Raw genomic sequence first — 23,466 nt, 5'->3', positions numbered from 1 at the left:
AAGAAAACACATAATTGTTTCGAAGAAAAAAAATGTAATTGTTAATTGTTCTGCGTAACTATATTTGTGTCTACGCAGGCAAATGTAATAAATGTCTATGTAACTATAATTATGATTGCGCAGTCAAATATGTAAATTTCTGCACACACACACATACATATGTATATATATGTATATAATTATGTACTATAGAACTATAGAGTTATAGATATACATACTTATATATAATTATGTACATAGATCATCTTTTTCTGCGTAACCATAACTTGTATGAATAGATTACTTGTGGGAATAAGGTTTAGATGTTGCATGGAAGTAGGAAAAGAGTAACATCATATTTATAAAACTGGAAATATATTTTAAGTTAGGTACAACTGCTGATAATGTAAGTATAATATATTTAATAGCTAATTATAATACCTTCTCATTACTGCATGATGAGTTAATTTCTTGTTTTCACAGGAAATTGTCAAGATTCAATTAAGTACATGGATTCGAAATTATCGATCTGTTTTGAAAAAGCAGCTACAAAAAAGAGACCATGAAGGCAAACCTATTACTCTCGCATCAGTTGATACGCCTACCTCGTAAGTTTCAAATTAAAAATGATTAAAAAATTAATAGTAAAAAAGAAAAGTAATTAATGATATCAATAATTACTGCTATAAACATTCTCTTTAGAGTATTAAATGATTCTGACATAAGAAATGCTTTGAAAGAATTGGGAAAAAAATTTGTCAATATCAATGCATCACATGTGAAGTAACTTTTAAAAATTACAATGTTCGTGCGAAGGCAATGGATCGAAAAAGAATCCACTGGAATTGTTGATTTAGGAACTAAATATCCGTCATTGGAACATTATGGAATGGTATGTTACTTTATAAATATAATCTAATTGCTTTTTGTATTTTTTTTTATTAATAAATATTAATATTAATATTCTGTTTCAGATGCTGTTTGAATTTTTAAATATCAAATCTATTACGAAAGAATTACTTTTTAACAAAACAAACTCCATGATCGATAAATTGATGAAATACTTTTCTGTACAGGACTTTACTGAGAAAACAAAGGCACACATCATAGAAAAATTATTTCATGAACTCCGAAATAAAAAATCAAAGAAAACATATTCCGTATTATTTACAGTAAAAGAGGTAAGTTCAAGAACATTTTATTAATTGTACTTATAATTAAATCATTTCTTACAAGCATTTTATAAAGATACTGATTATACTTTATACATATAACTAAATAATTACTTAAAAATGTATCCTTATTAGGTTCTGTCTTCAACTGAACATCTTAAGACGAATAAAGAAGAAGTTCCACGTGTCGTAATATATACATCAGTTGAAGGGGAAATTACAGCAGCATACATCGTAGCTGACGAAGCAATTAAAATTAGAATTCCGCAGCCGACTGTTTCCAAAGTAATCATAGGTCTCTTATGTGCATATTATGTTTGGCATTTGGAGTACCCAACATATTACGCAAATGTTCTGGAGTATATCGATTATGAAATCCTAAATACTTCTTTTAAAAGTCGATCTACTGCTGTGACAATATTTATTCGCAAACGTGACAATGTTTTAAAAGAATTAAATTCGGCTAATAGCGACACAATATTTTCGAAGTAAGTAAATATATTATTCAACAATCTAGATTGAAGAATTTATGGCTAAGAAGTTAATCAGTTAAAATTTTATAAAAGTTAATAAAATTTATTTTATAGAGAACTTAATATATATTTATAAAATAATAAATATATTAAATATAGTATATATATATATATATATATATATATATATATATATATATATATATATAAAGTAGTAAACATTAGTCCTTTATTAAAAAAATTTAGCATATGAACAGTTTATTTTTTTTTAATATTTTGTTATTTTATTATAATCATTTAATTTTAATTCTAAAGTTAGATATGGTAAGGTTATTTAGAGAAAAAATATATGTGTATTTCTTTGTAAAAATAAATATATTTTTACAAATTTCAAACAAGCATTTTATTGTAATGTACCATTAATTTGAAACCTATACATTTTAAATATATTAAATTAATGTATTTAAATATGATTAATTAACACGTTTTAATGTATTAAATTAAAATATATCAAGTGCATATAAGTTATGCAGTAGGAAGCGTATAAAAAGAGCGTCAGCTAATTTACGCATTTATACGTGTAAATATAACATTAAGATTTGCAGTGTGTCGAGTCGTATCCCAGCTGTCAAGTTGCGCGGACGCGTCTTGATTTTCCAAGCGAATATTATTGTTTATCCCGTTGCATTCTGGTGTTATTAAAGTTCCTGTGTTCTCTTTAAAATACGAGTTCTTATTTACGAGTGCGCGAGCGTGTGCGCGAGCGAATACGCGGGTGCCGATCTTTGTCGCGTGCGATCGAAAGATATCGTTCCGCGGACGCAACAATATTATAAGTTTATTCAATGCAAATAATAATGATAATAAAAGCTCGTACAATTAATTATATTATTTATTTTAGTTGTGTATGTGCTACGATAAATTTGTATTTATTTATAATAATGCAAAAACGGTATGGCGTTACGTATCGCTTGATTCAAACTGCATTATGTGAATGTACAGAAAACGCATAAACCACTTTTTTTAAATCCATTCTTACTTTTTTTATAATCAGAATATCTTTTTATATAGTAAACGTGCCCCTAGGATAAAGAGAAGATACTCAAAAATAAATTAATATAAAAAGTTTAATAAAATTTAAATTAAACAATTATATATACATATAATTATTTTTATTTATAGAACTATTTTTGTTTTATACATATATAACCTTTTTTGTCAAACAATTTTTAAAGATTTTAATTCTTTTTGAAATAACGCCAAGTATTTTCGTAGAGAAAAATAAATTACAACGGAATACTAGCTGTATGCTTATTATTAGCTATAAATTACAACGGAATACTAGCTGTATGCTTATTAGCTATAAGACGTCATGGTCAGAGTCCGGATCTTGGTATCGTTTTCCCCACTCCAAGTGCATGTTAGCGGCCGAACGCCGCGAAAAGCAGTACCGTCTATGCCGGTCTAATGATGGTAGCAAAGAGGGCACCGTCGCGTAGGAAAAAAATATATATATTAACATAGAATATATGTTTATTTAATATTATACATAATATATAAAATAATATAATAAAATAATATATATGTATATATTATATAAAATATAAAATAATATAATAAATTATTATATTTTCTTTTTCTACGCGACGGTGCCCTCTTTGCTACCATCACTAGACCGGCTTAGACGGTACTGCTTTTCGCGACGTTCGGCCGCTAGCATGCACATTGAGTGAGGAAAACGGCATTAAGACCCGGTTTCTGAGTCATGACAACACATGATTAGATTGATCATTCGAAGTCAGTTATTATTATGATCGAGCCAAAACACGCTACCGCGTTACTTATCGTTTAATTCAAACTGCATTATATGAATATCACAAAAAATTATGTACAAAAAGTGGATTTATATACCAATTTTTATTCACCAATAATGGATTTTGAAAAGCATACGTAGTAACACAACTGAATGTAGTAACACAATCGTACGAACGAATTGTCATAATTACATATTTCATAAAAGATATAGCAAATATTGAAGTGAATTCAATTACACGCTGCGTGTGCTTGAATATGGCTGAAAATGTTACAAGATCTATAATTCTATAGCTTCTTTGTTCGTTTGTAATTTGATTGTGGTTATCTTTTTATCAACGTTTTTCTACTATAATATTAATGAAAAAGGAAAGATAATAATAATTATATTCCTGTATTTGCGATACAATCCAATGAATATATACCATTTTGCATTGTCATTTGTTCTCCTAAAAAAAGAAATAGAAATTATTTACTTACTAAGAATTCTCTAATTTAATCTTAAGATATATACTATGATCGTGACTATAAAGAGAAATCTAAAAGCATAATATTAGAAGATAATAACTTGCGATTTTTTAAAACTGAGTTTTAAGGAATTTATCGAAAATATATGTATATATGTGAATTAATATCAATTCGATTAACACATCAGAGTTAGTAGAGTGAGAAAAACAATTAATTGAGGATTCAACGAAAAACGATTGAGTGCAAACGTTTACGAAAAATGCAAATTATGTTTGGAACAATTTTATGTGTATTATTGAAAGGTTTAGTACTGACACACACAAAGGCAACTTTTATACCGAAGGATTATACCCTTTCAAACAGCCTCCAGGAAGAAAATGTTTCCATGTGTCCGGATTTAAATTTCACGCAGGTAAGAGATATTTTTGATATACAAGATGTCTTTAAAAAAATAAATAAAAAATAGATTTTACGATATGAATAAAACTACATCACATTCAATTTATATCATGTAGGAATGGTTTATATCAAACCGGTATTATTAAACAAACAAAAAACGAATGGCAATTTCTCGTTTAATTTTATAATTTATATAATTTATCATTAAAATCACCAGAAACAACTGCTTCAACGATACTCACTTAGTTCTTTTCGTATGTTATACTTTATGAAGGATATTTCAGTGTCCGAGAATAGTGATCATCATATATTAAATTTCAAATCTGATCGAAGTTATTCTGATAGTACTGTGAGAAATGAGCGAGAAGTCGATGAAGTTACACTTGCAAATATTTCTATCATCCCAGAATCTATCGGTAAGTTGCAAATAAATGCATAAAACATTAATAACAAAATCTATGACAAAAAAGTATAAATATAATTTAAATTCAAGAGGGAGTGGAAATCAATTCTAAAAATATCTTCCAGTAGTGAGAAGAATATAAATTCTAATTCCGTCCAAAAAAGAAATAGAAAATCATAATATAAACATAAGATTCTACATAAAAATTGTCATGATTTAAGGTAAAGTCAATTTTATTAATTTGCTACTCTGTTTTAAAGCAGTCGCAAATATTATATTTCTGATTTCTTAAGCTATAGGAATTTTTCGAAAAGTACTTGTCACTTTATTAAGAGTTATTTATTCGTTTTTGCCATGAATTAACGATTACTTTTCTAAATCTTAAATGACGCAAAAAATTCTTATATTATTTTTTTAAAGGTCAATACTGTGCTAATTTCTATTTATTTTGTAGTTTACATTTATTTTTTCTCTTTCCTTTATTTTCATATTAAATTGTTTTTTTCTGATTTACTGAGATAATCACTTACGAAATAATACGAAACACCGCCCGCCTTGGAAAACTACGTCTTACAATATTAACATGTGATAATTAAATGAATATAAACAATATGACAAATAATATAAATAAATAATAAATAATAAAATGTATAAGTAATGACAATGATTATGTTACGTCCAGACCCTGGAGTGGATGGGCCGTATGGAAGAACGTAACTACTTACCCCGTGACACACTTTATTCGGGCGTGTGTATGGATCGAGTCGAACGAATGTGAAGGGCCTGACACAGGTCAGCGACCGAGGGTCTCTTTAACGCTGCGTTTTAAGCCTATTCGCTCGGTGGTCTCTTTTCGGTAAAGGAATTTAATCCTTGTTACGCGGGATGGGACCTAGTGCGATCTCAGGATTTAGGGAAGAGAACGGGTTAAATAATTAAATTATATATTAAATTAAAAATACAATATAATATTTAAAAAGATAAAGAAAGAATGAAAATACTTGTTAGCGCTTATAACTATGTGTGTGTGTGGGTATGCATGTATTCTCGCGGGTGTTACAATTGTTCGGAGGTCATCAGTCAGAATGTACAGAGAGGAATTTACGTTAGAAATTAGGTTCTGACTGGTTATTACAATATATATAATTAATTAAATATAAGAAATAAGACAAAAATAAAAAAATGAATGTGTAATAAAAGTATGAATAACGCTTACTCATTAAAGGAAGTATAGAATTCGTCGCTTGCGCATATGTGTTATAGTTAGAATTAAAATTTTCTAAATTCGCTGAAACACAGATCTAAATTAAAATAAAATAACAAAATTAAGATAAGGGATTCGCCAAGTCTAAGTTTGAAAATTATTCATCTATTTCAACGGTTTCTCCCAAAGTAGTGATAACACAAAGGAAAATAATATAAAGAGAAAAGAAAAAAATAATAATAATATAAAGATGGGAAATTAAAAGAAAATGAAAGGAAGAAAAGAAAAAAAAATAATAGAAATGAAGAGTTAAATATATATAAAGAAGGGCTGAAACGAGATATAAAGATAAAAAACAATATAAATTCTCTCTAAATAAATCAGAAAGAGCTAATAAAGAGAAATAAGGAGTAATCGTGAACCATCTTGCGGAGATTCTAGGCGAACGGGGAATCGTTCGCGAACCACCTTGCAGAGATTCGAGGCGAACGGGGAATCGTTCGCGAACCGCCTTTCGGAGATTCAAGGCGAATTAGGGAGTACAAGGATTGAGACTGGGGGAGGAGTGAGACAAGGATTGATTGATTGATAGTAATTAGTAAAAATTTAATGGTTATTAAACCGTTTAGAATTATTTGTCAGACATAGATTTTAAATAGTGAGATAGTAAGGTATGGGAAAGGGAGAAAATAAAAAATAAAAATCACTCAATTTTACTCACTACTCGTTGGCATCACAAAAATGAGTGCGTTGATAGAATTGCAATGGCTGAGGTCGGAGCTTTATAACATGAAGAGCTGAGTAATGAAGATGTTCACCAGAAAATTCACACGATGCACAATTAAGTGTTAACAAAATCATTTCCACTGTGATATAAAACAGATTAATAACTGTCAAGTTCTAATTACAAGAATGTATCGAATGATCTTTTTTTTCTTTCGAGAAATTCTAGCAAATCGATCGCGTGAATCAAAGAAGAGATACGGTGTGGGCAAACGTAGAGAAATTATTTTCCGATTCTGCCCACATCTTCATTCATTCAATTTAATCCAGATTATCCGTCTTCGGAGATTCTCATTTTTCCCTAGCTACTTCGACTTTTTCTCTATCGCTTATTAATATGCAAATATTTTTATTGAAACGCACGCCATTTTTAATGATTTTATTACACAAATACAAAGAACAAAATTTCATGAAAAAGAATTTCTTCTTTCTTTTTTCTTTAATGAAATTTTCTATGGATAAATTTCTATCTTTTTATGTTTTTAGTAGTAGAATATTTTTAGTAGTACCTTTTCTAATTTGAAGTATAACTTTCTAAATAGGGGAGACCGGGGACAAAAGTAACAATGTCATGAAAGTAACAAGCTTCGTAATAAACTACACAATATGTTGAATAATTTGTACTATATAGTCAAACGCGTACGCCCCGATTCTCTTCCTTTTCAACTAATTGTTGTAGAACAATCGCGCCGGTTGCACATGCAGGAGTGAAATTAATGTATTTGCATTATTCACCTAAGTATTTCTTGTTTTAGTTTTTTTGTATCTATGCCTAATTAAAGTGTATATATTGACGTAATTATTTGCCGGTGTATTCTTCTAAAATATATTCATAAGTTTTTATAGTTGATTTGGTTGATGGCTAAGTCTTGCATCATATTTAGGTTATAATGCTTTCTAAAAAATGTGTTTGAGGACAAAAGTAACACGACACTCTGTGGACGAAAGTAACACGGTTCAATGTTTAAAGTATAAGGGCTGGTCCCATAATAACTGTACCAAAGGCGATTCTTATTACGTAAGCCATAATTTTTATTCGGAATAGATACCAATCTCTTTTGCATAAATAGTTATCATACAATTTTTATATTATTATTTAGAATTATACTATTATTTAGACTTAAAAAAGTACAAAACTGGTGTGATATTAAATATAATTATTTTATGATATATTATAACTTATAATTATTTTGCTTAACGAAGATTATTTCTTTTAAGTTTTTCAAACATGATAAAAATAAATATTTATTTTATTTTTTACTTTAATGTAATATAATCCAAAAAAAGTTTATAATAAAAGTTATCTTGCTTAATAAAGGATTATAATAAAAGTTGCCTTAAATTGAAAAAAGTCATATTTATTTTATTTTCCCAAAAATAAAAACTGGTACTTTTATCCCCAGATTATGTTACTTTCGTCTCAGGCCCCCAGAATAAAAGTAATATCTTGCAAGTAACAACGAACTTGCGAAAAGCTATAGTAGCTCTTTAAATATCTATCATTTGAGATTGAAACATAGGTATAATAATAGAGCAATAAATGGAGTTTTTTAACATATAATCTTTTTTTTTATATCTCTAACGATAATTAATTAGTGACCTATAATACAAAAAATGTTACTATTGTCCCCGGTCTCCCCTATATATTTATATGTATATATGTATATGTATATGTATGTATATATGTATATATAATTTGGTTAATAAAAATTAGTTTTTATTTTGTCTATATTAGAAACGTGAAAAATATGTTTCCTTAACTATGGTTTTAAAAACGTTTTTATAGAAACGTTTCTTATTAATGTTTTACGATTAAAAAATATTGGATACGTGTAAGAACGTATATAAAACGAATATGTGCTACCTCGGAAATCATAGCATATCTTAAATTATTTATTGACGACAACCACGTGCCATAAAACTTTGTTTTACGTCATCTATTGACAATTGATAATTAAAGGTTAACTGTCCATTTGATATCAATGCTGTCTTGTTGCAATACAGCGGAAATTAAATCAAGCTTCAAATTTTGTCTCGAAAATATTATAGTTCTAAGAAGTGACGTAGAAGAGATGATATATTGAATCCAATAAATATTATTGGATATAATGCGAGTATCTCCACGGAGAAAAATAAATTACAACGGAATGCTGCTAATAAATCGTCATGGTAACACATGATCAGATTGATCATTCGAAGTCAGTTACTATTGTGATCGCTAGCCAAACACACTACCGCGTTACTTATCGTTTGATTCAAACAGCATCATATGAATATCACAAAAAATTGTGTACAAGTAGTGGATTTTTAAAAGCATACGTAGTAACACAATCGTACGAATTGTCATAATTACATATTTAATAAAACCAAAGATATAATAAATATTTAAGTGAATTTGATTACACGCTGCATGTGCTTGAATATGGCTGAAAATGTTACAAGATCTATAATTCTATAACTTCTTTGATAGTTTGTAATTTGATTGTGGTTATCTTTTTATTAACGTTTTTCTATTATAATATTAATGAAAAAGGAAAGCTAATAATAATTATATTCTTCCGTTCGCTATACAATCAAATGATCATTTTGTATCATTTTGCATTGTCATTTGTTCTCCTAAAAAAAATAGAAATTATTTATTTACTAAGAATTCCCTAATTTAATCTTAAGATATTGTGATCGCGACCATAAAGAGAAATCTAAAAACATAATATGTATTAGAAGATAATAACTTGCGATTTTTTAAAACTGAGTTTTAAGGAATTTATCGAAAATATATGAATTGATATCAATTCGATTAACACATCAGAATTAGTAGAGTGAGAAAAAAACTACTTCAAAATTCAACGGAAACCGACTGAGTGCAAACGTTTACGAAAAATGCAAATTATGTTTGGAACAATTTTATGTGTTTTATTGAACGGTTTAGTACTGGCACACACAAAGGCAACTATCACTTTTATACCGAAGGATTATACCCCTTCAAACAGCCTCCAGGAAGAAAGTGATTCCATGTATCCGGATTTAAATTTCACGCAGGTAAGAGATATTTTTCGCCTGATTAAGTAACAATTGAATGTTATTGCAGTTGTGTAACTAAAAACGAATGATAATAAATTATATATTCTACCTATAATAAGATACGATAAAACAAAACAATTCAATATGAAAGAAAAAAGTATGTATGACGTTGTAAAAAAAAGATGGATAAAGTCTCGCAATTTTGTTTACAAAAAAAAATGGATGTTATATAGTATATTAAATTTAATTAAAACGGTATTTTAAAATTTGACTGTATTATTTTGTCTCTCTCTCTCTCTCTCTCTCTCTCTTTTATATATATATATATATATATATATATATAAATATTATTTCTAAAAATATCAATTTTTAAAATTAATAAAGTTTTCTGTCTACTATCTGCTACATTAATATATACATACGATGGCACTTCAACAGATTTTTATGTTATATTTTTTCAATTTTTAAAATTTATTTATTTTCCTAGATATATATATATAAAATAATATTTATTGATATATAGTAAGCTTTATACTAATGTAGATTTTATTTTATGAAATTAATTTAGAAAGTTAGCATCATTTCTTTGTGTTAAGAATAATTATATAACGGCACAGAGCTACTAAATATCGAGATAGAAAATCTGTCTAATAAAAAAATTATTCCTCAACATTAATAAAACTTTGGTGATATCGGCAAATTTTTGAAAGGAAATTTGAGTTGCGGTAAAATTGAGAAGAGATAACTAACCTATCATGAGAAAGAATCAAATCGTTAAACAAAATTGTTTAATAATTGCAAAGAGCTACACTTTCGCTTGTACTACTTGCTAAAAACTGTTATGAATCCTCATTGACTCTCGTTAACCTATTGATTGATTTTATTTTTGACATGAGTTATGATTGATATACAAGATGTCTTAAAAGAAAATAAATAAAAAATAAATTTTACGGTATGAATAAAACTACATCACATTCAATTTATATCATTTAGAAATAGTATATGTCAAACCGGTATTATTAAGCAAACAAAAAACGAATGGCAATTTTTCGTTTAATTTTATAATTTATATAATTTATCATTAAAAGCACCAGAAACAACCGCTTCAACGACACTCACTTAATTCTTTTTGTATGTTATACTTTATGAAGGATATTTCAATGTCCGAGAAATATGATCATCATATATTAAATTTCAAATCTGACCGGAGTCATTCTGATAGTATTGTGAGAAATGAGCGAGAAGTCGATGAATTTGCAAATATTTCTATCACCTCAGAATCTATCGGTAAGTTGCAAAAAAATGAATAAAACATTAATAACAAAATCTATGACGAAAAAGTGTAAATATAATTTAAATTCAAGAGAGAATGGAAATCAAATCTAAAAATATCTTCCAATAGTGAGAAGAATATAAATTCTAATTCCGTCCAAAAAAGAAATAGAAAAGCATAATATAAACATAACATTGTACATAAAAATTGTCATAATTTAAGGTAAAGTCAATTTTATTAATTTGCTACTCTGTTTTAAAGCAGTCGCAAATATTATACTTCTGATTTCTTAAGCTATAGGAATTTTTCGAAAAGTACTTGTCATTTTATTAAAAGTTATTTATTCGTTTTTGCCATGAATTAACGATTACTTTTCTAAATCTTAAATGACGCAAAACATTCTTATATTATTTTTTTAACGGTCAAAACTGTGCTAATTTCCATATTTTGTAGTTTACATTTATTTTTTCTCTTTCCTTTATTTTCACATTAAATTGTTCTTTCTGATTTACTGAGATAATCAACTAAATCTTATATATAATTATGTTAATATGTACGATCTTGAAATCTCTAGAAAACAGTTTGAGCAAGCCAACATCTCTCAGAGCATTTGTACAATTCGACAGTCAATTTACAGAAAAAGTAAACGACATTTTTGTGACATTGAGGTAAGGAATCTAAATTCTCAGTTTGTATTTTTTCATTTTTCTCTCTTTTTCTTAAATTCAACGACATAAATATATCCAAATGTTAATTCTGTTATAATTTTGTCAAATATAAAATGGCTAAAATTTTATTTTTTTACAGATGGAACCAATCTGAATTTACCGATGAAATGATACAAGGGTACCAAGTGCAGTGTTTCTTCGAAGACTTTAAAGAAACCTGCGACGATAAAAGTATCGCAACTACAAAATTGGAGCACACGGTGCACAATCTAACATCTAACACGACATATTATTTTCGAGTACGTGCATATACTAAAATTGTTGCTGGTCCTTACACGGATTTAATCAATGTGTCGACTACACATGAAAATCCAATACCTAAATTATTAGTCATAACGAGTGTAGGTATCCACATATTGGACGTGGATTCAAACACCATTACTAATTTAGTAACGTCAAAGTACGTATAGTGATAAAAAAATAGTTATAATTATCATAAATTATTTTTAACACTAGCTATAAAGTTAAAGTTATTATTATTATGCACAAGTTTATTATTATCAACATTAAAGTAGTAATAACTATAAAATTAGAAATCTCAACTATAATTTTTTACTATACATTTATAGTTCCTTTTCTTCAGATATGTATCAAATGTCGTTTATTCGATACAAGACAATAGAATTTATTGGATAAACCAATATGACCTAATGACATTCAAGATTAAAGAAAATAATATCACAAAGATGGCTAGATATGATAAAGAACTACATGGTCTCTGTCTTGACTGGGTAGCAAGGAATCTATATTTGACCTATCGAGAGTCAGTCTACTGTTATATTGTAAAGTTCGACTTAACAATGTGGGAAAATGGCATAATTAAATTTCATAAGATTGTCAAATCAGAAATTAGTATTGCCAATTTACATGTATCACTGTCTATAGGGTACGTTTACTACCGTCCACCTGAAAAAATAATTTTCCATTAAAGATTTATGCAAATTTGTAATTTTTCTATAATTTTACGTGGTTTCATAATTAAGATCATAAGTAAAAAAAAGAATAAGTTATTATATAATTATAAGAATTTCGTAATTTTACTACATACGAGTTTCTGTTTTTGTTAAAATAATATTTTATAATGAGTAAAATAATTATATATTTTTTAGAATTTTATATGGCATACCATACACTAGGAAGAAACTAAATTATGATATAATGAAATATCGTCTCGATAGAAAAAATGAGCAAATTGTTCAGATACATTCATTCCCTTGCCTATTTCATTATAAAACTTTTTTTTTTGAATTAATAATTGATGACATGAATAATGAGGAGCCGTTAATTTACTGGTTAAGTGACAGGTACATGGTTGTAACAGACATTAACATTTCTATGTGCAATACGATATACAAGGAAAACACAAGTGATAGCATCAATTTCCAAGCTATGACGACTGACAAAACAAACATTTACATTTCCGCATATGATTGGAATGATAATCATCGAAATATATATGTTTTTAAAAAGAAATATGCAAGTCTCAAAAGCGTAAATGCAGCCGAATATGTTCAAAAGATAAGAAGATCAGATATTTTTCGTCAAATTCATGCTTTTGATAAATTTTTACAACCATATCCTCCAATGAGATGCCTGACACCTGACGAAAAAGTTTACAATTTTGAGAATGTGAATGCAACGGCAAACAGCATCGTTGTGAATCTTCCGGAGCCGGTTGTAAAGAGTGGATGCAAAAAATATAATTTACCAACTACTATATATAATATCTCCGTAAGCTGTTTAGACAACAATTTCAACAAGTCTGAGAAATTCAATGTGCAGACGTGCGAGCGATATTACGAGATTCAGAACTTAACACCATTTACAGAGTACAAGTTGAAGTTTACTTTAAGCAATTTTTACTTTGATCAATTATCAATAAATCCATTGGATTCGAATGTGACACAAATAAAAACTATTTCGGGCAAGCTTAATGCACCAGAAAACATAAGTGTTCTAGCTTTGACGCCTACTATAGCAGTAGTTCATTGGATGCCTCTCAAGAAAGTGAACTGCGTGGCCGTGACCTACGAAGTGCATTGGAAGTCAGTTACATTAGTGAACGGTACGCAACAAAAGGGCAAACAATTTATCAATGTGCCGAAACGTATGGCAGACGGCAGATTTTTCACAAAGATTAACTTGTCGCTACCAGTACAAGATTACTTGATATACGTGCGTGTGTATCCAATTAATTTCAGCGATTTCTACAACGAGAGTTTATGCAAGATCGCTCACATATACTCAGAACCAAACAATATTACTTTAAGCGGGGTCAACATAAATAGCATGAACATTTCATGGATGTCAAACATTAATATGACGATCTTTTTTACAATAGAATACAAAGATATTGCAGCAGAAAAGTGGCAAAAAATGCATTATTTTAAAATGAATTATAACAATGAAGTAATATATCTTATCGAAAATTTACAATCGGGAACTTCATACAACTTGCGCTTGATATTGAGATATCCCGAATATGATGAAAATTTTACATGGCCGGCTGATGAAAGACTTATTTTTTCAACAAGTGGTAGCAAACGTGGTAAGCAAATGAAAATACCCATACAACACAATAAGGTTGCAGATATATTAAAGAATAATTTCATTGAAACATTGCAATATTGCAAATCGGTTGCGAAACTCTGCTGAGTTATTGTTATAAGATTGTGATGAATTTAAGCTGTCCGCTTTTCGCAATGAAATATTGTAGCAATATTACAGTGTAATATATTGGAAAGAGTGCAACGTTATTGCAACCATTTCATAATATTACGTATAAAATATTTTTGTTTTTGTTGGGGGTAAATATTTCGATGAAGGGAGCCCGACTCGATTACCTTGACCATGACATATGTTGTCAAGGTCACTGCCCTGAGTAACATCCAAAAGTTTTAGGCGTCGCTCGTTGTTTATTAAAAAGTTAAACAAAAAAAGTTTCACGAATTTCACGTAATCTTTATACATCTTGTGCACTTAATGGAACGTTTTTTTGACATATACGCGGTTATTTAATTACTTATTTTTATTATTAATAAGAAATATTTAATAAATTATTCAGAGGTGGTACGGATCTCGTTTTGTGTGGAAAGTTGCAAACCTATGTGGAAGCGTACAATAATATACCTCGTTTCGCCCTGACTCAGGGGTGGTGTGGGGTGGACCTCGCTTCACGTGGAAAGTTGCAAATCTATGAACTGTACAGTAGGGACCTATTATTGCATGATTTCACATAGGTTCGCAACTTTCCACGCGAAATGAGGTCCATCCCACACCACCCCAGAGTCAGTGCGAAGCGAGGCCTATTATTGTACGCTTCCACATAGGTTTGCAACTTTCCACGTGAATTTGAGTGAAGAGTGAATTTTGCTTCATCTTAGGAAGTACATGTGTAGATACAGTATATTCCGCCCCCCTGCGGGGGGCACAACTTTCAGAAGATATAACCTAACCCAATCCATGTCCGTGGTATGAGGTATACCTCGCTTTGCATAGAAAGTTATAAATCTATGATATATGTACATGGTATCCGAAAAATACATTCTATTTATAAAACTTCTTTTACTAATAACTTTTTAACGAACAGCGAGCGACGGCTAAAACCTTTTGGATGTTACTCAGGGCAGTGACCTTGACAACATATGTCAAGGTCAAGGTAATCGAGGCGGGTTCCCTTCATCGAAATATTTACCAAAGAAATAGAAAAGCATAATATAAACATAACATTGTACATAAAAATTGTCATAATTTAAGGTAAAGTCAATTTTATTAATTTGCTACTCTGTTTTAAAGCAGTCGCAAATATTATATTTCTGATTTCTTAAGCTATAGGAATTTTTCGAAAAGTACTTGTCACTTTTTAAAAGTTATTTATTCATTTTTGCCATGAATTAACGATTACTTTTCTAAATCTTAAATGACGCAAAACATTCTTATATTATTTTTTTAAAGGTGAATACTGTGCTAATTTCCATATTTTGTAGTTTACATTTATTTCTTCTCTTTCCTTTATTTTCACATTAAATTGTTCTTTCTGATTTACTGAGATAATCCACTAAATCTTATATATAATTATGTTAATATGTACGATCTTGAAATCTCTAGAAAGCAGTTTGAGCAAGCCAACATCTCTCAGAGCATTTGTACAATTCGACAGTCAATTTACAGAAAAAGTAAACGACATTTTTGTGACATTGAGGTAAGGAATCTAAATTCTCAGTTTGTATTTTTTCATTTTTCTCTCTTTTTCTTAAATTCAACGACATAAATATATCAAAATGATAATGCTGTTATAATTTTGTCAAATATAAAATGGTTAAAATTTTAATTTTTTACAGATGGAACCAATCTGAGTTTACCGATGAAATAATACAAGGGTACCAAGTGCAGTGTTTCTTCGAGGACTTTAAAGAAACCTGCGACGATAAAAATATCGCAACTACAAAATTGGAGCACACGGTGCACAATCTAACATCTAACACGACATATTATTTTCGAGTACGTGCATATACTAAAATTGTTGCTGGTCCTTACACGGATTTAATCAATGTGTCGACTACACATGAAAATCCAATACCTAAATTATTAGTCACAACGGACGAAGGTATTCACATATTGGACGTGGATTCAAACACCATTTCTAATTTAGTAACGTCAAAGTACGTATAGTGATAAAAAAATAGTTATAATTATCATAAATTATTTTTAACACTAGCTATAAAGTTAAAGTTATTATTATTATGCGCAAGTTTATTATTATCAACATTATAGTAGTAATAACTTTAAAATTAGAAATTTCAACTACAATTTTTTACTATACAATTATAGTTCCTCTTTTTCAGATCAGTAATAGAATATAGCTCCTTTTTTTCAGATTAGTAATAAATGTCGCTTATTCGATACAAGAACATAGAATTTATTGGAATGACGGATATGACCTAATGACATTGAAGATTAATGAAAATAATATCACAAAGATGGCTACATATGATAAAGAACTACATGATCTCTGTCTTGACTGGGTAGCAAGGAATCTATATTTGACCTATCGAGAGTCAGTCTACTCTTATATTGTAAAGTTCGACTTAACAATGTGGGAAAATGGCATAATTAAATTGCATAAGATTGTCAAATCAGAAATTAGTATTGCCAATTTAAATGTATCACCGTCTATAGGGTACGTTTACTACCGTCCACCTGAAAAAATAATTTTCCATTAAAGATTTATGCAAATTTGTAATTTTTCTATAATTTTACGTGGTTTCATAATTAAGATCATAAGTAAAAAAAAGAATAAGTTATTATATAATTATAAGAATTTCGTAATTTTACTACATACGAGTTTCTGTTTTTGTTAAAATAATGTTTTATAATGAGTAAAATAATTATATATTTTTTAGAATTTTATATGGCATATCATACATTTGGAAGAATGGAGAATATGATATAATGAAATATCATCTCGATGGAAAAAACGAGCAAATTGTTCGGATAAATGCATCCTTTTGCCTATTTCATTATAATACTTCTTTTCTTAAAATGATAATTGATGACATGAATAATGAGGAGCCGTTAATTTACTGGTTAAGTGAGAGTTACATGGTTGTAACAGACATTAACATTTCTATGTGCAATACGATACACAAGGAAAACATAAGTGATAACATTCACCAATTCATATCTATGACGATTGACAAAACAAACATTTACATTTTAGCGAGTTCATATACTAAATATATCTACGTTTTGAAAAAGAAATATGCAAGTCTCAAGAGCGTCTCAAATGCAGCCGAATATGTTGAAAAGATAATATTAGGATCACATAAATCGATTTCTAATATTTACGCTTTTGATAAATCTGCACAACCATATCCTACAATGAGATGTCTGACACCTGACGAAAAAGTTTATAATTTTGAGAATGTGAATGCAATGGCAAACAGCATCGTTGTGAATCTTCCGGAGCCGGTTGTAAAAAATGGATGCAAAAAATATAATTTACCAACTACTATATATAATATCTCCGTAAGCTGTTTAGACAACAATCTCAACAAGTCTGAGAAATTCAATATGCTGACGGCCGAACGATATTACGAGATTCAGAACTTAACACCATTTACAGAATACAAGTTGAAGTTTACTTTAAGCAATTTTTACTTTGCTCAATTATCAATAAATCCATTTGATTCGAATGTGATACCAATAAAAACTAAGTCGGGTAAGCTTAATGCACCAGAAAACATAAGTGTTCTAGCTTCGACGCCTACGAAATATTGTAGCAATATTACAGTGTAATATATTGGAAAGTATGCAATCCCACACAGAACATGACATCCATTGGAGGTCCATATAACCTCCATACCTCCATATGACCTCTATCTCCACGGTAGATGTTCAATGGATCTCTAATAGAAATCCATATTATCTTTACGGTAGATGTCGTTTGTAAATTCATCATGGATGTCCATTAGACGTCGATTATGGATTATGGATATAATAGATGTGTACACATTTCTCTTAACATAAATAATTTTTATTAATTATTTTTCCTAGTATTGGTAAATATTATTTTTTGTTACTTTATCTTATATCTTACTAATAATTATAGTCAGTGGAAGTAAAATTTCACTGTAAAATCAGTAATCGCGCTAGTTCGTTCGTTTACCGCTATGGTGCGCTCTTTTTCTCGTACTTGAGTTTTAGTCATGAGAATTATATAAAGCTTGCAAAAGGCGACAGATAAAATTAAAAGTATTACTTCGATCTAATTTCTGATACAGTTTCAATAGAGGAACTTCAGATATTAAATCGATGTTATAAGTCGGACAAGTAAATGTCCGGCCAATAAACGAAAATGATCCGTTCATTATCTATTTGTTACTCCATATAACGTACATATGATATCCATGAAAGCTCGACAAAATATCTATAATTACTCCATATAACGTACATATGACATCCATGAACGCTTCATTCAATATCTATAATTACTCTATATAACGTACATATGACATCTATGAACACGTCTAATGGATGTCGAATGGAGATATGAAATGCGGAACTGTGGATGTCTAGTAGATGTTTACGGGACGTTTCATGGACATCTAATGGAGGTTTCGAATCTCCATGGTAGACGTCTAGTGGACATCCATTAGAGGTTTTTGTTCCGTGTGGGATGTTATTGCAACCATTTAATAATATTACGTATAAAATATTTTTGTTTTCGGTGGATGAATATGGAAACATTTAATTAAATTAAAATTTTGATATAAATAGAAGTATCCAATGTCTAAGATAATCATATCTAAGATAATATATTGCAAAATTATATTTAAACATAATCATATAACATAAAATGTTATATTTTTATACAAAATTACTTTAAACTCTAATTTACGAATTACTTTTTATTTTAAATGTTCTACATACTCTTATAATGGGTAATACTTTATACATATATATATATATATATATATATATATATTAGTTATAGAATTAATTATGCATTACTAATTATATTTTTATTTAAAAATTTAAAAAATCTGTTATAATTATATTTATTTACATGTGAAAAATACATAAAAATGCATAGAAAAATATAATGATAGATATAGTAGTATCTATTCTTAATATAATAAAAAATATATTATCTTTGAAGATTAATATCGTATTCGTGAAGTGAAAATATATTTGTAATATTGCAACATTGTTGCAAAGTAGTTGTAACATTCTGTGCTGCATAGATATTATGTGCTAATTTTTTTAGATATGAATAGGCTTAAAATTTAAAAAAATTAAATTTTATAATAAATAAAATTAAATTTTTAAACACACACACGAAGATATTAAAATTATATTTTTGCGTAATATAGGTGTTATTTAGAATATTCCTGAAATTACAGATACAAATTATTATCTACCATTGATGTTAAGTTTTATCGTTATAGTTACTATAATCTGCGTCTGCTACTTTTATTACTGTAAGTATTTGATTTAGGTATCGACTTGAATTGTAGATTATACATATATATCTGATATAATATCTAGAGATTTACTGAAAATAGTAATTTACTTATATAAAACTAAACGAATAAATTTACTAAAAAGCAATAGATTTTATAATACATATTATTACATAATTAACTCGAAATTTTATAACAGTGCATCGCAGAGGTAATAATGAACAACTTTTGTCTTCAACAATGACCGATGTAGAATTGGCGATTCTACATGAAGTACCTTACCGAAACGCTCAATTCAATCCTATGTTACATTATGATTCGGATGAATGTGCGATAACTAAAATCGCACGTAAACAAATTACAATTACAAAACGTCTTGGAAGCGGCGCATTCGGAATGGTAAAAATTAATTTTTTCAAGCAATGTTTCAAATTAATTTCTGGATCAACAAAACAGATATGTATTTTCTAATAAAGATATAAATTACATGAATTTTTATAATAGATTATAAGTAATATAAAATTTAGATGAGACAACAAGCATGCACTTTATTATATATTTTTCGTTGAATTATTTAATATAAAATAAAGTATAATATTACTTGACATTAAACTATACATTTTCTAATGAAGTGCGCATGTAAATTTGTGTGAAATATTTCGCAGGTGTTTCAAGGAAAGGTGAAGAACTTAGAAAAATCGGGCACAGAAATATCCGTTGCTATAAAAACGCTTCGAAAAGATGCTTCTTCCCATGAGAAAAGGAAATTGTTAGAGGAAGCCAAGCTTATGAATCATTTTCGACACAAACATATATTAAGATTGTTGGCCGTTTGTTTAGATGGGGATTCTCCGTTACTAGTGTTGGAATTGATGGAAACTGGTGATCTGTTAAAATATTTGAGAGAATGTCGAAATTTGCAAGCGTCAGATTCGCTTGCTCTGCGTTTGCAAGATTTGCTCGCCATGTGCGAAGATGTTGCGCGAGGTTGTTGCTACTTGGAAGAGTTGCGTTTCGTACATAGAGATCTAGCGTGTCGCAATTGTTTAGTATCTTCGAGAAATCGCGAGAATCGTGTCATCAAAATTGGAGATTTCGGACTGGCTAGAGATATATACAAGGATGATTATTATCGCGTGGTAAATATAATTATTAAAAAAGTTAATGATTAAAAAATGAATTCTTTTGAAAATACTTTCCATTTTTTTATCATAATAGTATCCTGCATTGTTTCTTTAAGTAATATATTAGGTGTATAACTAAGTTCCCGCCGTTTTTTTACTTGAAAAATACATTTATTTCAATAAGAAAATGAACTAATATATTAATCAAAATGTAATCCTTCGTTTTCTATGACTTTTCCCATCTTTTTTGCAAAAGTTGGATTCCGCGACGATAGAACGACATGTTTTTTTAAGCAATCCATTGATCGTTTGATGATGCATTTTTGGACTTCTTCGTAATTAGAGAAGTGTGTATCGGCGAGCACGTGTTGCATTGATAGGAAAAGGTGATAATCCGATGAGGCCAAGTCTGGAGAATAGGCGGGTGCGGGAGAACTTCGCATTCGAGCTCCAATAGTGTTTATTTTACGATTCTTGCAACATGAAGTCGCGCGTTGTCATGCAAAAGAATCACTTTACGTCAATTACTGGCTTTTTTTGTATCAATTCATCATTCAATCAGTATAAATGTTGTTGGTAGCGGTCAGCCGTGACTGTTTCAGAAATCAATCGATGAGCTTCAGCTGCAATTTTATTTAAATCAAAGCAGTGAAGAAGTATATGTCGAAAAAACAACTCATCACGTTTCATTTTAAATCGATTCAAAAAATATCTCTTTCACAAAAAATGAATCTTTGCGCACTCAATTTTATTGACAAATGACTAACTTCACTACATTTGCAGCTGGAGCCATTTAATTATGAGCGGCGGGAACTTAGTTATACACCTAATAGAATGTAAATAGTTTTTATTTACATATAGCAAGAGATAAATAAACGTTTCTTATTTTGCTCATATTCTAAAAATGAACAACTTGAACCAAAAAATTAAATTTTTGTTAAAATCATGTTTTAGAAAGGAGAAGGTTTGTTTCCTATTCGCTGGATGGCACCTGAATCTTTGATGATCAGAATATTTTCTTCTCAAAGCGATGTTTGGTCATTTGGGATATTAATGTGGGAAATTGCATCGTTGGGTGAGAAACCTTATATTGACAAGACTGATGAAAGAGTGATAAATTATGTACGTGCTGGAGGCAGATTGCCGATGACTCTTAACTGTCCGCCACCATTGTACCAGTTGATGCTACGTTGCTGGAGTGCAGCGGATGCTAGACCAAATTTCGAATTTTGTCTGAATAATATTATAGCATTAAGAGAGAACATGGAAGATGCCTTATTGAGTCCAATCGACTAGTACTATTTAGCCGATATAATTACATTAATGTTTATCTTATTTTCCAAACGATTCAATAAATCTTAATGTAGAAAAAATATTTCTAGAATATTTCTAAATTGATTCTGTTATTTTCAGGTTTAATCTTAATATTAGATTTATCAATGAAGATAAAAGAAATTTTTTAATATTACCTTGCATAAAATTTTAATTATTAAAAAATATCACATCTGTTTTCATAATTGTAAACAATGTAATATAATTATATATCTAATTTATATTTTTGAGTAATCGAAGCGAAATCTAATAATTGCGATTATATATATATATATATATATATATATATATATATATATATAAACAATATTTTTTTCAACATGGAAATATAATTAATTTTCGACATTATATATAACCGATAATTACAAATGATTGTAAAATTTATGAGTGAAAGAGGAAACGCGAATAATATCCTAATTAGTTGCGAATATATAAATATAATAATATAATTATTTTTGAATTTATAACAGTTATCATGTATGAATTTCTACATCATTCGGGATAAGTATACAGGGTGGACCATTTTAACCTTTAATGGAGAATAACTCGAAAACCAAGCCCGGGAGAGAAAAATGTTTCAGACAAAAGTTGTTTGGTTTCGAGGGGGCCATAAGATGGTATCATTGGTTTGACCTTGAAGAGTTATTTGAAGGTCACATGAAGGTCACCTTCAATTTCTTAAATGGAACCTACTATTTGTCATTGCATATTCTTCTAGCTTATCTAGAGAGCTTTCCAAAACACTATAATTAAGTACCTTTTCGTTAAGTACTTTTTGAGTTATGAGGCTTGAAATAATTTCTTAATTTTACATAAACCGTAAAATATCTTGTAAAATATTCATTTTTCGATTATCTTACCTTAATACTTTTACGTACAAAATAATGAGAGGAATCAACTGGTGTAAAGAAAACACATAGTTGTTTTGAAGAAAAAATATGTAATTTGCAATTAACAATTCCATATTTTTTCTTAAAAACAACTATGTGTTTTCTTTACACCAATTGATTCCTCTCATTATTTTGTACATAAAAGTATTAAGGTAAGATAATCGAAAAATGAATATTTTACAAGATATTTTACGGTTTATGTAAAATTAAGAAATTATTTCAAGCCTCATAACTCAAAAAGTACTTAACGAAAAGGTACTTAATTATAGTGTTTTGGAAAGCTCTCGAGATAAGCTACAAGAATATGCAATGACAAATAGTAGGTTCCATTTAAGAAATTGAAGGTGACATTCATGTGACCTTCAAATAACTCTTCAAGGTCAAACCAATGATACCATCTTATGGCCCCGTCGAAACCAAACAACTTTTGTCTGAAACATT

General features: G+C 28.9%; 3 protein-coding genes across 9 annotated transcripts in view; all 3 read left to right on the top strand.

The window, feature by feature from the left end:
- LOC145965828 (proto-oncogene tyrosine-protein kinase ROS-like) overlaps positions 1–23,466 on the top strand; it is an 81,111-nt gene that overhangs the window by 31,379 nt on the left and 26,266 nt on the right. The window lies entirely within an intron of this gene.
- On the top strand, positions 275–1,719 carry LOC145965418 (uncharacterized). Its single transcript, XM_083088952.1, has 5 exons — positions 275–385; positions 463–587; positions 682–871; positions 954–1,160; positions 1,287–1,719. The coding sequence occupies exons 3-5, from the start codon at positions 782–784 to the stop codon at positions 1,641–1,643; spliced, it is 654 nt and encodes a 217-aa protein (XP_082945078.1). The 5' UTR covers positions 275–385; positions 463–587; positions 682–781; the 3' UTR covers positions 1,644–1,719.
- LOC145965826 (uncharacterized) lies at positions 2,247–22,279 on the top strand. Of its 7 annotated transcripts, none has more exons than XM_083089541.1 (17): positions 2,247–2,529; positions 4,092–4,316; positions 4,588–4,719; positions 9,623–9,732; positions 10,866–11,001; positions 11,562–11,655; positions 11,795–12,115; positions 12,299–12,601; positions 12,825–14,263; positions 15,823–15,916; positions 16,056–16,376; positions 16,592–16,894; positions 17,118–17,935; positions 19,620–19,697; positions 19,879–20,078; positions 20,345–20,818; positions 21,758–22,279. In XM_083089541.1, the coding sequence occupies exons 2-17, from the start codon at positions 4,190–4,192 to the stop codon at positions 22,097–22,099; spliced, it is 5,292 nt and encodes a 1,763-aa protein (XP_082945667.1). In that variant the 5' UTR covers positions 2,247–2,529; positions 4,092–4,189; the 3' UTR covers positions 22,100–22,279. The 7 variants fall into 7 exon arrangements, with proteins under 7 accessions (XP_082945667.1, XP_082945665.1, XP_082945666.1 ...); XM_083089539.1 differs by having other exon boundaries at positions 4,578–4,719; XM_083089540.1 differs by having other exon boundaries at positions 2,247–2,576.

Source organism: Camponotus vicinus, unplaced genomic scaffold (assembly GCF_025532165.1).
Source record: "Camponotus vicinus isolate PSW18456_S1 unplaced genomic scaffold, iyCamVici1.0 SCAF_14, whole genome shotgun sequence".
Classification (NCBI taxonomy): Eukaryota; Metazoa; Arthropoda; class Insecta; order Hymenoptera; family Formicidae; genus Camponotus; species Camponotus vicinus.
The sequence above is the reverse complement of the archived record's forward strand: the minus strand, read 5'-3'. Positions and strand labels throughout refer to the sequence as shown.